General features: G+C 42.0%; 1 protein-coding gene across 1 annotated transcript in view; it reads left to right on the forward strand.

Moving 5' to 3' along the window:
• The first annotated feature begins 525 nt into the window (after nt 1-525).
• The window catches only part of LOC106574162 (protein naked cuticle homolog 2-like), an 85,125-nt gene continuing 68,128 nt past the window's right edge, over nt 526-17,522 (forward strand). The window contains exons 1-3 of the mRNA XM_045697037.1: nt 526-854; nt 980-1,006; nt 1,134-1,225. Of these exons, the coding sequence (XP_045552993.1) occupies nt 830-854; nt 980-1,006; nt 1,134-1,225 (144 nt within the window). The 5' untranslated portion in view covers nt 526-829. The remainder of the gene's footprint in view (nt 855-979; nt 1,007-1,133; nt 1,226-17,522) is intronic.

The raw sequence follows: 17,522 nt of genomic DNA on the forward strand, positions 1-17,522 counted from the left end.
CTATATACTGTATTCTATCCTATTGTACTGTATCTTAGTCTATGTATTACTCATCTCATATCTATATACTGTATTCTATCCTATTGTACTGTATCTTAGTCTATGTATTACTCATCTCATATCTATATACTGTATTCTATCCTATTGTACTGTATCTTAGTCTATGCCGCTTTGACATCGCTCGTCCAACTATTTATATATTCTTAATTCCATTCCTTTACTTTAGATGTGTATATTGTTGTGAAATTGTTAGATATTACTCTTAGATATTACAGCACTGTTAGAGCTAGAAACACAAGCACTTCGCTACACACGCAATAACATCTGCTAAACAGGTGTACATTTTCTGATTTGATTTGATTTGATTTTTATTGTTATACTGGAACAAAATCACCAGCAAAAGTAAATACCTGTTTGAAATCAGTCCAACAGGGGACGGTATTTAGCAGACACTTTGAGGGTGTAAAGCCCACAGCCATGTCTTCTACTCAGATTGAGCTGAGCGTCTCCTGCTCTGCGCTACGCTACCGCCAGACGGACACACATTCTTCCATTCAGTCAGTCTGTTGGCTTGTCTGACGCTAAAGAGCAAGTCTACTATAGTCTCCCCTCTCTCGGGATTTGTTTTGAGAGAAACAGCGTTGTTTCTGTACAGCGAAAGAAAACATGTGTATATATTGGTCATTTTGAATGCGCTTGAGGAAAGTTACATTTGACTATTTTCTTGCAAAAACGCGGACACAATGTGACAATGTTGACCAGCAGACTGGGTTATCCATGACGGATTGGTAAAGAACTGTTCATTAATCAAGGAAAAAGTGACGTGGAAATGGGGAAACTTCAGTCCAAACATGGTAAGATATACCTCTTATAAACATTTGCATTTGAATATTCCATACTGATTAATCATTGATGAATATTTTGTTCACATTGTAACGAATTTCTCATTTGAATTTCCATATTGTGCTGTGATCTAAAGCGGGCAAACGTAGAGAGAACCCCGAAGGTGAGAATATACCTCTATCAGCCTTTAGAAATAACGCATTAAACCTTGTGTTAAACCTTACATTATCTTATTATCTACACACAAATTGGTATCATTGATATTAATAATAATTTCCCCCGGTTTCTAGGAGACAGTTTTGTTGTGAACGCTTTCCTCCGAAGAGCGATGGAAGAATGCGAGAGGTACAGCGCCTCAGATCACAAACTGAACAACATTCAGGTAAGAAACGAAACACTTGTATTTTACACCTTTAAAAAAAAAAAATCTATGCGCTTTCTTGGATAAATGATACAAAAAATATATAATTATAAGAATGTGGCTAATGATTATAATGATTTGGATACTGAAAATAATGCTAATAATGCTAATAATAATTCGATAATAGTCTATTATAATTAAAATACATTACTCTTTAACACAGGCTGAGAAGTTTGTATTTTCAAATTGCCCATATGAGATGGTCCATAGATGGTCTACAGTTGGGATCAGGTGTGATTACAAGGTCCTTCCCATGCAGCCCCAGGAGGACAAATCAATGAACTTCTTCATGATTCAGACATCATTTGGGGACTAGCGCTCTATAAAATGAAATTTATTGATATGAAAGATTTAATGCTCGAAATTAAGATTTATATCCAAAATCTCGAGGTTGTTTTCTAGCGTTTATTTTGTATGTTTGCAAGTCATGTTTTTCCCTCCTAGAAGCGTGTACAGATTCGGTAAAGCATGGCCTAAGAGTTGGTGACTGAAGGGGAAAGTTTGCAGTACTTCATTTAGAAAAGGACACAGACTGGGGTGTGGTCTCAGTCTGTCTGGCAGTTCCAGGTTGTCAGAAGTACAGTGCTGTATAATCCCTTTCCCTCTACCTGTAGATTAAATGCTCTCTCTACCACACACTAGCAGCAAAAAACTCATTGTGATCTATAGTCATTAAGTAAGCATTCAAAGGCCTTTGCAAAGACATGTTGATGTGTATGAAGTTGCAGGTTTGAGTTGTTGTTGTTTCTGTCATATCTGGCACTGGGACAACAGTGCTGTGGTTATTCCTCTAGCTGGGCTGCATGCTGGGGAGGTAACAGCCTGGCTGGGATGCATATTAGACAGGTTATAACACCCTGGCTTGGCTGCATATTGAAGAGGTTATAACAGCCTCGCTGGGCTGCATGCTGGGGAGGTAACAGCCTGGCTGGGATGCATATTAGACAGGTTATAACATCCTGGCTTGGCTGCATATTGAAGAGGTTATAACAGCCTCGCTGGGCTGCATGCTGGGGAGGTAACAGCCTGGCTGGGATGCATATTAGACAGGTTATAACATCCTGGCTTGGCTGCATATTGAAGAGGTTATAACAGCCTCGCTGGGCTGCATGCTGGGGAGGTAACAGCCTGGCTGGGATGCATATTAGACAGGTTATAACATCCTGGCTTGGCTGCATATTGAAGTGGTTATAACAGCCTCGCTGGGCTGCGTGCTGGGGAGGCTATAACAGCCTTAAATGGGCAATTTGCAGTTGTTACCTCCATTTCTGGACTTATAAATGAATGATCTGTTCCCATTGATTCTTGAAGAATATAACTTATAAATGTCTCATGAGCTTAGTTCAACTGTCGTACCCCATCAGAATATCATGGATGGTCAGTCCTTGCATCCATATCTCTGTCTATGAATTTGAGAGTGGTTCAATTTCTCCAACTCCATCCCTCAGCTTTTTAGCAAAACCTTAGTGGGGAGTACACTTTGTTATTGTTTCAACTGCTGATTGCCGCTTTAAGCCCTCTGGGAGCTTTGGCTGTCTTATTCTCAATGCCTCCTATTATAGTCAGCCTAGCTCCCAGCAGGCAGCCTCCTCTCTCTCTCTCCATGGCAGCTCCCAGCAGGCAGCCTCCTCTCTCTCTCTCTCCATGGCAGCTCCCAGCAGGCAGCCTCCTCTCTCTCTCTCTCCATGGCAGCTCCCAGCAGGCAGCCTCCTCTCTCTCTCTCTCTCTCCATGGCAGCTCCCAGCGGGCAGCCTCCTCTCTCTCTCTCTCCATGGCAGCTCCCAGCAGGCAGCCTCCTCTCTCTCTCTCTCTCTCCATGGCAGCTCCCAGCGGGCAGCCTCCTCTCTCTCTCTCCATGGCAGCTCCCAGCAGGCAGCCTCCTCTCTCCCTCTCTCTCCATGGCAGCTCCCAGCGGGCAGCCTCCTCTCTCTCTCTCTCTCCATGGCAGCTCCCAGCGGGCAGCCTCCTCTCTCTCTCTCCATGGCAGCTCCCAGCAGGCAGCCTCCTCTCTCTCTCTCTCTCTCCATGGCAGCTCCCAGCGGGCAGCCTCCTCTCTCTCTCTCTCTCTCTCTCTCTCTCCTCCATGGCAGCTCCCAGCGGGCAGCCTCCTCTCTCTCTCTCTCTCTCTCTCCATGGAAGCTCCCAGCGGGCAGCCTCCTCTCTCTCTCTCTCTCCATGGCAGCTCCCAGCAGGCAGCCTCCTCTCTCTCTCTCTCTCTCTCTCTCTCTCTCTCTCTCCCATGGCAGCTCCCAGTGGGCAGCCTCCTCTCTCTCTCTCTCCATGGCAGCTCCCAGCAGGCAGCCTCCTCTCTCCCTCTCTCTCTCCATGGCAGCTCCCAGCGGGCAGCCTCCTCTCTCTCTCTCTCCATGGCAGCTCCCAGTGGGCAGCCTCCTCTCTCTCTCTCTCTCCATGGCAGCTCCCAGCGGACAGCCTCCTCTCTCTCTCTCTCTCTCTCTCTCTCTCTCTCTCCCATGGCAGCTCCCAGCGGGCAGCCTCCTCTCTCTCTCTCTCTCTCTCTCTCCATGGCAGCTCCCAGCGGGCAGCCTCCTCTCTCTCTCTCCATGGCATAACGTTACATCACTTCAATTAGCATGTCATGTTGAGGGGTGTGACAGGGCAAAGAGCCTTCATACCAGGGCCCTGGTCAAAACTAGTACACTATATAGGGAATAGGGCTCTGGTCTAAAGTAGTGCACTATATAGGGAATAGGGTGCCATTTGGAACGGAACCATTCAGACAGGAATTGTGATCAGTTGGTTCAGTCAGAGGTAGTGACGTGGGTCCCGTTAAGGTGGATGGCTGTACGGCTGTCATGTCTGTAATACTGCAGGAGTTATGGATCGTATCAGAGGGTTATTACCGCCCACTCTGGGCGTATTAAAAGACAACTTTCCTCCACTTCACAGGAATTCCTGCTCACACTCCTCCCTAAGGGTGAAAACCACCACAGACAGACAGACGCAGACACACACACACACACACACACACACACACACACACACACACACACACACACACACACACACACACACACACACACACACACACACACACACACACACACACACACACACACACACACACCACCAAACAGCTTATGCTGGGATGTTATTAGTCTTTAGGAGGTGGGCTGGTCCCACTCATATCATATCTTTGGTAAACAACAGGTGTAGACTAACAGTGAAATGCTGACTTTATTTTTTTATTTTTTATTTTACCTTTATTTAGCTAGGCAAGTCAGTTAATAAGAACAAATTCTTATTTTCAATGACGGCCTTGGAACAGTGGGTTAACTGCCTTGTTCAGGGGCAGAACGACAGATTTTTATTATTTTCCAAGAATGCAGAGTTAAAGATAAAATAAAACATTGTGACAGTGAATAACAAATAAAAATAACAAGTAAAAATAACATGGCTATATACAGGGAATAGAAAATAACATGGCTATCTATATACAGGAAGTAGAAAATAACATGGCTATATACAGGAAGTAGAAAATAACATGGCTATCTATATACAGGGAGTAGAAAATAACATGGCTATCTATATACAGGGAGTAGAAAATAACATGGCTATATACAGGAAGTAGAAAATAACATGGTTATATACAGGGAGTAGAAAATAACATGGCTATATACAGGGAGTATCAAAATAACATGGCTATCTATATACAGGAAGTAGAAAATAACATGGCTATCTATATACAGGGAGTAGAAAATAACATGGCTATATACAGGAAGTAGAAAATAACATGGCTATCTATATACAGGGAGTAGAAAATAACATGGCTTTATACAGGAAGTAGAAAATAACATGGCTATATACAGGAAGTAGAAAATAACATGGCTATCTATATACAGGAAGTAGAAAATAACATGGCTATATACAGGGAGTAGAAAATAACATGGCTATCTATATACAGGAAGTAGAACATAACATGTCTATATACAGGGAGTAGAAAATAACATGGCTATCTATATACAGGGAGTAGAAAATAACATGGCTATATACAGGGAGTAGAAAATAACATGGCTATCTATATACAGGGAGTAGAAAATAACATGGCTATCTATATACAGGGAGTAGAAAATAACATGGCTATATACAGGAAGTAGAAAATAACATGGCTATATACAGGAAGTAGAAAATAACATGGCTATCTATACACAGGGAGTAGAAAATAACATGGCTATCTATATACAGAGAGTAGAAAATAACATGGCTATCTATATACAGGAAGTAGAAAATAACATGGCTATATACAGGAAGTAGAAAATAACATGGCTATCTATATACAGGAAGTAGAAAATAACATGGCTATATACAGGGAGTAGAAAATAACATGGCTATATACAGGGAGTAGAAAATAACATGGCTATATACAGGGAGTAGAAAATAACATGGCTATCTATATATAGGGAGTAGAAAATAACATGGCTATATACAGGGAGTAGAAAACAACATGGCTATATACAGGAAGTATAAAATAACATGGCTATCTATATACAGGAAGTAGAAAATAACATGGCTATATACAGGGAGTAGAAAATAACATGGCTATATACAGGGAGTAGAAAATAACATGGCTATCTATATACAGGGAGTAGAAAATAACATGGCTATATACACGGAGTAGAAAACAACATGGCTATATACAGGGAGTAGAAAACAACATGGCTATATACAGGGAGTAGAAAATAACATGGCTATATACAGGGAGTAGAAAACAACATGGCTATCTATATACAGGGAGTAGGAAATAACATGGCTATTTATATACACGGAGTAGGAAATAACATGGCTATATACAGGGAGTAGAAAATAACATGGCTATATACAGGGAGTAGAAAATAACATGGCTATATACAGGGAGTAGAAAATAACATGGCTATATACAGGGAGTAGAAAACAACATGGCTATCTCTATACAGGGAGTAGAAAATAACATGGCTATCTATATACAGGGAGTAGAAAATAACATGGCTATCTATATACAGAGAGTAGAAAATAACATGGCTATCTATATACAGGAAGTAGAAAATAACATGGCTATCTATATACAGGGAGTAGAACATAACATGGCTATATACACGGAGTAGGAAATAACATGGCTATCTATATACAGGGAGTAGAAAATAACATGGCTATCTATATACAGGGAGTAGAAAATAACGTGGCTATCTATATACAGGGAGTAGAAAATAACATGGCTATCTATATACAGAGAGTAGAAAATAACATGGCTATCTATATACAGAGAGTAGAAAATAACATGGCTATCTATATACAGGGAGTAGAAAACAACATGGCTATCTCTATACAGGGAGTAGAAAATAACATGGCTATCTATATACAGAGAGTAGAAAATAACATGGCTATCTATATACAGGGAGTAGAAATAACATGGCTATATACAGGAAGTAGAAAATAACATGGCTATATACAGGGAGTAGAAAATAACATGGCTATCTATATACAGGAAGTAGAAAATAACATGGCTATCTATATACAGGAAGTAGAAAATAACATGGCTATATACAGGGAGTACAAAATAACATGGCTATATACAGGGAGTAGGGAATAACATGGCTATCTATATACAGGGAGTAGAACATAACATGGCTATATACAGGGAGTAGAAAATAACATGGCTATCTATATATAGGGAGTAGAAAATAACATGGCTATATACAGGGAATAGAAAATAACATGGCTATATACACGGAGTAGAAAACAACATGGCTATATACAGGGAGTAGAAAACAACATGGCTATATACAGGGAGTAGAAAATAACATGGCTATCTCTATACACGGAGTAGGAAATAACATGGCTATCTATATATAGGGAGTAGAAAATAACATGGCTATATACACGGAGTAGGAAATAACATGGCTATCTATATACAGGGAGTAGAAAATAACATGGCTATATACACGGAGTAGGAAATAACATGGCTATCTATATACAGGGAGTAGAAATAACATGGCTATATACAGGGAGTAGAAAATAACATGGCTATATACAGGGAGTAGAAAATAACATGGCTATATACAGGGAGTAGAAAATAACATGGCTATATACACGGAGTAGGAAATAACATGGCTATATACAGGAAGTAGAAAATAACATGGCTATATACAGGGAGTAGAAAATAACATGGCTATATACAGGGAGTAGGAAATAACATGGCTATATACAGGGAGTAGAAAATAACATGGCTATATACAGGGAGTAGAAAATAACATGGCTATCTATATACAGGGAGTAGAAAACAACATGGCTATATACACGGAGTAGGAAATAACATGGCTATATACAGGGAGTACCAGTACTGGGTCGATGTGCAGGGGTACAAGGTAATTGAGGTAGTTATGTACTGTATGTAGGGGTAAAATGACTAGCAGCAGCGTATGAGTGTGAAAGTGTGTGTGAATGTGTGTGTGGTGTCAGTATGCATGTGTGTGCATGTTATGTGTGTATGGGAATATGGGGAAAGGGAAGGTAAAGGGGGTATCTAGTCAGTTGCACAGCTGAATTCATTCAACCGAAATGTGTCTTCCGTTGAGGGAGAGGTTGTTGTCCTGGCACCACACTGTAAGGTCTCTGACCTTTTAATCTCATCTAGCCAACACTTGTTTTTCCTGTTGACTTTCAATTTGCTCTGTGTAGGGGTGGATGAGTTGTGTGGACTTTTAATATATATATTTTTTCACCTTTATTTAACCAGGTAGGCAAGTTGAGAACAAGTTCTCATTTACAATTGTGACCTGGCCAAAATAAAGCAAAGCAGTTCGACACATACAACAACACAGAGTTACACATGGAGTAAAACAAACATACAGTCAATAATACAGTAGAAAAATAAGTCTATATACAATGTGAGCAAATGAGGTGAGATAAGGGAGGTAAAGGTAAAAATGGCCATGGTGACGAAGTAAATACAATATAGCAATTAAAACACTGGCATGGTAGATTTGTAGTGGAAGAAAGTGCAAAGTAGAAATAGAAATAATGGGGTGAAAGGAGCAAAATAAATAAATATAGTAGGGGAAGAGGTAGTTGTTTGGCTAAATTATAGATGGGCTATGTACAGGTGCAGTAATCTGTGAGCTGCTCTGACAGCTGGTGCTTAAAGCTAGTGAGGGAGATAAGTGTTTCCAGTTTCAGAGATTTTTGTAGTTCGTTCCAGTCATTGGCAGCAGAGAACTTGAAGGAGAGGCGGCCAAAGGAGGAATTGGCTTTGGGGGTGACCAGAGAGATATACCTGCTGGAGCGCATGCTACAGGTGGGTGCTGCTATGGTGACCAGCGAGCTGAGATAAGGGGGGACTTTACCTAGCAGGGTCTTGTAGATGACCTGGAGCCAGTTGGTTTGGCGACGGGTATGAAGCGAGGGCCAGCCAACGAGAGCGTACAGGTCGCAGTGGTGGGTAGTATATGGGGCTTTGGTGACAAAACAGATGGCACTGTGATAGACTGCATCCGATTTATTGAGTAGGTTATTGGAGGCTATTTTGTAAATGACATCGCCAAAGTCGAGGATCGGTAGGATGGTCAGTTTTACAAGGGTATGTTTGGCAGCATGAGTGAAGGGTGCTTTGTTGCAAAATAGGAAGCTAATTCTAGATTTAACTTTGGATTGGAGATGTTTGATGTGAGTCTGGAAGGAGATCTTACAGTCTAACCAGACACCTAGGTATTTGTAGTTGTCCACATATTCTAAGTCAGAGCCGTCCAGAGTAGTGATGCAGGTCAGGCGGGCAGGTGCAGGCAGTGATCGATTGAATAGCATGCATTTAGTTTTACTTGTATTTAAGAGCAGTTGGAGGCCACGGAAGGAGAGCTGTATGGCATTGAAGCTCGTCTGGAGGGCTGTTAACACAGTGTCCAAAGAAGGGCCAGAAGTATACAGAATGTTGTCGTCTGCGTAGAGGTGGATCAGAGAATCACCCGCAGCAAGAGCGACATCATTGATGTATACAGAGAAGAGAGTCGGCCCAAGATATGAACCCTGTGGCACCCCATAGAGACTACCAGAGGTCCGGACAACAGGACCTCCGATTTGACACACTGAACTCTATCAGTGAAGTAGTTGGTAAACCAGGCGAGACAATCATTTGAGAAACCAAGGCTATTGAGTCTGCCGATGAGGATGTGGTGATTGACAGAGATACAGAGGGATTAAATGCAATTTGGTTACTGCATAGGTATTGCATAGTACGGCATAGCTTGGTTAGTCTGGACATAGATCCATAGATCTCACACCTGCATATCAATGCTGCACTAAATTGTTGAATTTCTCAACACTGCTCTTTTTAAGGAGGTAGGGTGCCGTCTTCCAGTGTCTTTTTGGTTTATATTTTTGGTTGTACAACTGTCTGAGTTACTTTATTCATAAATCTAATTGGATTTGATCAGGGCCTGAAATTCAAATGGTTTCCATAGGTAGGTGCTGTGCCTGTCACCTCATATTCTGCATCACTGTTCTATACAACAAGGAACTAACTAACTAACTTCCTGTTTAAATTAATGACAGCATTAGACAGGAGTAGTACTCTGCACCCCCTTTGAAATGTTTATTTGCTTGAAATAAGAATATGATCTCACCTGGGGTTCCCATTTATATGGTGTTATTGTACTTCAAATACCCAGCCTTTCACTAGACTCTGTAGGATTAATACCCAGCCTTTCACTAGGCTCTGTAGGGTTAATACCCAGCCTTTCACTAGACTCTGTAGGATTAATACCCAGCCTTTCACTAGACTCTGTAGGATTAATACCCAGCCTTTCACTAGACTCTGTAGGATTAATACCCAGCCTTTCACTAGACTCTGTAGGGTTAATACCCAGCCTTTCACTAGACTCTGTAGGATTAATACCCAGCCTTTCACTAGACTCTGTAGGATTAATACCCAGCCTTTCACTAGGCTCTGTAGGGTTAATACCCAGCCTTTCACTAGACTCTGTAGGATTAATACCCAGCCTTTCACTAGGCTCTGTAGGATTAATACCCAGCCTTTCACTAGGCTGTAGGATTAATACCCAGCCTTTCACTAGACTCTGTAGGATTAATACCCAGCCTTTCACTAGACTCTGTAGGATTAATACCCAGCCTTTCACTAAACTCTGTAGGATTAATACCCAGCCTTTCACTAGACTCTGTAGGATTAATACCCAGCCTTTCACTAGACTCTGTAGGATTAATACCCAGCCTTTCACTAGACTCTGTAGGATTAATACCCAGCTTTTCACAAGGCTGTAGGGTTAATACCCAGCCTTTCACTAGACTCTGTAGGATTAATACCCAGCCTTTCACTAGACTCTGTAGGATTAATACCCAGCCTTTCACTAGACTCTGTAGGATTAATACCCAGCCTTTCACTAGGCTGTAGGATTAATACCCAACCTTTCACTAGGCTGTATGATTAATACCCAGCCTTTCACTAGACTCTGTAGGATTAATACCCAGCCTTTCACTAGGCTGTAGGATTAATATCCAACCTTTCACAAGGCTGTAGGATTAATACCCAGCCTTTCACTACACTCTGTAGGATTAATACCCAGCCTTTCACTAGGCTGTATGATTAATACCCAACCTTTCACTAGGCTGTAGGGTTAATACCCAGCCTTTCACTAAACTCTGTAGGATTAATACCCAGCCTTTCACTAGGCTGTAGGATTAATACCCAGCCTTTCACTAGACTCTGTAGGATTAATACCCAGCCTTTCACAAGGCTGTAGGGTTAATACCCAGCCTTTCACTAGACTCTGTAGGATTAATACCCAGCCTTTCACTAGACTCTGTAGGATTAATACCCAACCTTTCACTAGGCTGTTGGATGTGTTGGTAGAGTACAGGGAAAATAATCACGTTGGAAGGTTGGAGCCCACACACTGTTTACATTAGTTACGCAATGACTCCTCTCACATTATTGGGTGTAGTTTTGTAGTTTTGTTTTTATTTGTAAGTAATGACAAAACAACAAAATGGAATCAGAGGTCTTGAAGGTTGGGCAACATTCCTTCCTGCTCCCTCTCCCCTCAGAGCCCCTCTCCCTCCATCCCCTAGGAGAGACGGAGTAGAGGGATTGAGAAAGAGAGGGTAGAGGGGCTCCAGTGATATCAGAACCCTTTTATAACTCTGCTCAACTCTTTGAAGTTGAGGCCAGACTGCTAAGGAACCCCCCTCCCCAGCCTCCTAGCATCTCTGACAATGGGGAGGGGAGAGGGGAAGGGGAGAGCCAAACAACAAGCATTTGGCTAGCTAGCTAGCTTCAACAGACCTGGCTTGCTAGCTAGCTTTTACAAACCCATTCTAGAACCATGCGCCTTTTATCTGTCTGTCCGCCCGTCCGCCTGTCCGCCTGTCCGTCCGTATGTATGTATGTATGTATGTATGTATGTATGTATGTATGTATGTATGTATGTATGTATGTATGTATGTATGTATGTATGTATGTATGTCTGCTGTCTTTCCCTCTCTCCCAAAGTCTCTCCCTCTGTCTGTCCGCCTGTCTGTCCCTCTGTCCCACTCTCCGTCTCTCCCCCTGTCTGTCTGTCCCCCTGTCTGTCTGTCCCCCCTGTCTGTCCCCCTGTCTGTCCCCCGTCCGTCCGTCCGTCTGTCCGTCTGTCTGTCCGTCTGTCTGTCTGTCTGTCTGTCTGTCTGTCTGTCTGTCTGTCTGTCTGTCTGTCCCCCATAATAATAACAACTAATCAACCTGGTCAATCCAGTCTGATTGAACTATATGATCAAAATGTATATCTGGCCATGCTTCTGTTGAATCAGTGGATGGGTAGAAGAGGTGATTAGAAGAGAGGATGGTTCAGTGTTTATCCAACCATGCCTTTATTCATCTTGGTCATTTGTTCAGATGCTTGACTACGTGTGTAGTCTTTCTACGTCTGCAACAAGAGATGACGTCTCTATTGAATTCCTAAGGTTCTCCTTCCGGGTTGTTCAGTGTGCTCTCATTGACCATTTTGGCCTGATGATTTTATATTAACGTTTGACCACAACCACTGTAGCCATTGTAAGAAACACGCACAACTAAGATTGTTAATGCTATATTAATGCTATTAATGCTATAGATCATTTGTGTTTTGTTCATCAAACATACCTGGCTGAACCAGTAGTACAATCAGATGGAGTTGGTAAGGACAAACTGTATTCACTAGAGACAGGTATTCAGATTCAAAAACAGGAACTAGTATCTTTAATAATACTCCTGGTGGTTAAATCTAGTAAATGAACGACTTGTGATGTATCCATAAATAGTAAACAAGCTATTCATTAAGGGTTTACGACGGCAACACAAACACACAGGGCTAAGTGTTGATTCTGTAGTAGGGTACATGTCAGGGAGGGTTTTAGCTGGCTGGCTCTCAGCCCTAGAAACATAATCCTCCTCTCCTCCCAAGGCTTCAGTGAAGGGGAAGAAAGAGGATTGTGATGCAGCATGATGATTTGGTCCTATCTGGGAAATGCAGGCAGATGATATCTTGACGCTTCTTTGCAGGTGTTCAAGACAAGTCATACATTTCTAGGTACCTGGCATAACAGGGAAATAGCACTGGCCAGATCAAAGTGACAGGTAAATTTGAGAGCCAAGATAAGAGCAGTGACTGTGAGTGAGTACAGTAGACTGCCATTCAAAGCTACTCTCCCCACACTCTTTTTGTCTGTGTCCCAAATGGCACCCTATTCCCTTCATAGAGCACTACTTTTGACCAGAGCCCTATGGAAACCTGTAGTTATGCAGCTAGGTCTCTGTACATTCACTAACCCTGTAGTTATCCAGCTAGGTCTCTGTACATTGACCAGCCCTGTAGTTATCTAGCTAGGTCTCTGTACATTCACTAACCCTGTAGTTATCTAGCTAGGTCTCTGTACATTCACCAGCCCTGTAGTTATCTAGCTAGGTCTCTGTACATTCACTAACCCTGTAGTTATCTAGCTAGGTCTCTGTACATTCACTAACCCTGTAGTTATCCAGCTAGGTCTCTGTACATTCACTAACCCTGTAGTTATCCAGCTAGGTCTCTGTACATTCACTAACCCTGTAGTTATCCAGCTAGGTCTCTGTACATTCACTAACCCTGTAGTTATCCAGCTAGGTCTCTGTACATTCACTAACCCTGTAGTTATCTAGCTAGGTCTCTGTACATTCACTAACCCTGTAGTTATCCAGCTAGGTCTCTGTACATTCACCAGCCCTGTAGTTATCCAGCTAGGTCTCTGTACATTCACTAACCCTGTAGTTATCCAGCTAGGTCTCTGTACATTCAGTAACCCTGTAGTTATCTAGCTAGGTCTCTGTACATTCAGTAACCCTGTAGTTATCTAGCTAGGTCTCTGTACATTCACTAACCCTGTAGTTATCTAGCTAGGTCTCTGTACATTCACCAGCCCTGTAGTTATCCAGCTAGGTCTCTGTACATTGACCAGCCCTGTAGTTATCTAGCTTGGTCTCTGTACATTCACTAACCCTGTAGTTATCCAGCTAGGTCTCTGTACATTCACTAACCCTGTAGTTATCTAGCTAGGTCTCTGTACATTCACCAGCCCTGTAGTTATCTAGCTAGGTCTCTGTACATTCACTAACCCTGTAGTTATCTAGCTAGGTCTCTGTACATTCACTAACCCTGTAGTTATCCAGCTAGGTCTCTGTACATTCACTAACCCTGTAGTTATCCAGCTAGGTCTCTGTACATTCACTAACCCTGTAGTTATCCAGCTAGGTCTCTGTACATTCAGTAACCCTGTAGTTATCTAGCTAGGTCTCTGTACATTCAGTAACCCTGTAGTTATCTAGCTAGGTCTCTGTACATTCACTAACCCTGTAGTTATCTAGCTATTTCTCTGTACATTCACCAGCCCTGTAGTTATCCAGCTAGGTCTCTGTACATTCACTAACCCTGTAGTTATCCAGCTAGGTCTCTGTACATTCACTAACCCTGTAGTTATCTAGCTAGGTCTCTGTACATTCACTAACCCTGTAGTTATCTAGCTAGGTCTCTGTACATTCACTAACCCTGTAGTTATCTAGCTAGGTCTCTGTACATTCACTAACCCTGTAGTTATCCAGCTAGGTCTCTGTACATTCACTAACCCTGTAGTTATCCAGCTAGGTCTCTGTACATTCACTAACCCTGTAGTTATCTAGCTAGGTCTCTGTACATTCACTAACCCTGTAGTTATCCAGCTAGGTCTCTGTACATTCACTAACCCTGTAGTTATCTAGCTAGGTCTCTGTACATTCACCAGCCCTGTAGTTATCTAGCTAGGTCTCTGTACATTCACCAGCCCTGTAGTTATCTAGCTAGGTCTCTGTACATTCACCGGCGGTGGGACAGAGAGCTCTGTGAAGGTTCACTGTACCTTATTCACTCCTGGAAACATCAACAGTGTCAACACACACACACACACACACACACACACACACACACACACACACACACACACACACACACACACACACACACACACACACACACACACACACACACAGACACACACACACACACGTACATAGAACAGATCTACCGCTTCTTTGGCTTGCTTTCAATGAGAATGACAGATCTATAACACACATTTCTATGTGAATTTGGTCGGGTCGCCCAAAAAGGAACATATTTCACTTTTAAGAGGCACTGAGCTCTAACTGCTTTAAGAGGCAGTGTGTCAACACTGAGCTCTAACTGCTTTAAGAGGCAGTGTGTCAACACTGAGCTCTAACTGCTTTAAGAGGCAGTGTGTCAACACTGAGCTCTAACTGCTTTAAGAGGCAGTGTGTCAACACTGAGCTCCTTTAAGAGGCAGTGTGTCAACACTGAGCTCTAACTGCTTTAAGAGGCAGTGTGTCAACACTGAGCTCTAACTGCTTTAAGAGGCAGTGTGTCAACACTGAGCTCTAACTGCTTTAAGAGGTCAGTGTTTGTCAACACTGAGCTCTAACTGCTTTAAGAGGCAGTGTGTCAACACTGAGCTCTAACTGCTTTAAGAGGCAGTGTGTCAACACTGAGCTCTAACTGCTTTAAGAGGCAGTGTGTCAACACTGAGCTCTAACTGCTTTAAGAGGCAGTGTGTCAACACTGAGCTCTAACTGCTTTAAGAGGCAGTGTGTCAACACTGAGCTCTAACTGCTTTAAGAGGCAGTGTGTCAACACTTTGAAGCCACAAACAAAGACCATTATTACTCAACATGAAAGGTGGAGAATGACTACATCCCAAATGACACCCTATTCCCTTTATAGTGCACTACTTTTGACGAGGGCCCATTGATTTTCATAAGGCTCTGGTCAAAAGTAGCGCACTAAACAGGGAATAGGGTGCCATTTGGATTGCAAACAGTTAGGAATTACTTTCAGTTTTCAGGATGTGCCAATACGGGAAAAAGAACATACCTAAATGTTAAGATAGCTTGACAGACTTTTAATCTCTCATTGAAGATGTACTGTAATTATAGGATAGGATACAGTACAAGATTGAGAGTGTGGTTTGTTCTTTGTAATTGAATTAGGAATAAGTCTATGGGTTAACTTTGATTTCTTTTTTTGTTGGTTTTCAAAAGTCTATAAGTGGTACAAGTCTGTTTTTATGTGCAGGTTACCTGGTCAGGTATAAATACTGCTTTGTTGTTTGGGAATCTTAAATAATATGTGTTTCCCTTTTGGCTTCAATAATGTGCCCTCTTTATAATGTTCTATGGGGTAGTTTCCCGGACACAGATTACGCCAGTGGAGGCTGCTGTAGAGAGGACGGCTCATAATAATGTCTGGAACGGCGCCAATGGAATGGCATCAAACACATGGAAACCATGTGTTTGATGTATTTGATACCGTTTCACAGATTTTTCTCCAGCCAATACCACAAGACCGTCCTCCCCAATTAAGGTGCCACCAACCTCCTGTGGATTATGCCTAGTCCTAGACTAAAAAGTATGTAAAATAAAAAAGCATGTTCAGGACGAGGCTGAGTCTGTGTCAGAGAAACCAGCCAACGTCTCACACAGGTGGTTCTTATTAAGACTGAGATGCAGCCTCAGAAGAAGCCTTTCCCTTTAGTGAATCAAATTCAAATGACCGTTCATGCTCAAGAAAGGGATGTTTTGTTTGGACGCTCTTACCTTCAGGCATTTGCGTCCATCTTATACTCAAAATGTTAATTTTGAGTTAGCAGTATTTGGTTTGGATTTGTGGCAAGGATATCTGGGTAATTTAAAATCTGTCGCCATCAACTGACATCTTTTTTCTACTGTTATAGCACACTGAGCATTCAGTTGGTCTCTGCAATACCTGCACTTATTAATACTGTTCATTACCTGACAACATATAGTCCTACTGTAGGGACCTGACAACATGTACATATAGTCCTACTGTAGTGACCTAACAACATATAGTCCTACTGTAGTGACCTGACAACATGTACATATAGTGCTACTGTAGTGATCTGACAATATATAGTCCTACTGTAGTGACCTGACAACATGTACATATAGTGCTACTGTAGTGACCTGACAACATGTACATATAGTGCTACTGTAGTGATCTGACAACATGTACATATAGTCCTACTGTAGGGACCTGACAACATGTACATATAGTCCTACTGTAGTGACCTAACAACATATAGTCCTACTGTAGTGACCTGACAACATGTACATATAGTGCTACTGTAGTGATCTGACAATATATAGTCCTACTGTAGTGACCTGACAACATATAGTCCTACTGTAGTGACCTGACAACATGTACATATAGTGCTACTGTAGTGATCTGACAATATATAGTCCCACTGTAGTGACCTGACAACATGTACATAGAGTGCTACTGTAGTGATCTGACAACATGTACATATAGTGCTACTGTAGAGACCTAACAACATATAGTCCTACTGTAGTGACCTAACAACATATAGTCCTACTGTAGTGACCTGACAACATGTAGTCCTACTGTAGTGATCTGACAACATGTACATGTAGTCCTACTGTAGTGACCTGACAACATGTATATATAGTCCTACTGTAGTGACCTGACAACATATAGTCCTACTGTAGTGACCTAACAACATATAGTCCTACTGTAGTGACCTGACAACATGTACATATAGTGCTACTGTAGTGACCAGACAACATGTAGTCCTACTGTAGTGATCTGACAACATGTACATGTAGTGCTACTGTAGTGACCTGACAACATGTACATATAGTGCTACTGTAGTGACCTGACAACATGTAGTCCTACTGTAGTGATCTGAC

This window comes from Salmo salar, chromosome ssa02 (assembly GCF_905237065.1).
Source record: "Salmo salar chromosome ssa02, Ssal_v3.1, whole genome shotgun sequence".
NCBI classification, from domain to species: domain Eukaryota; kingdom Metazoa; phylum Chordata; class Actinopteri; order Salmoniformes; family Salmonidae; genus Salmo; species Salmo salar.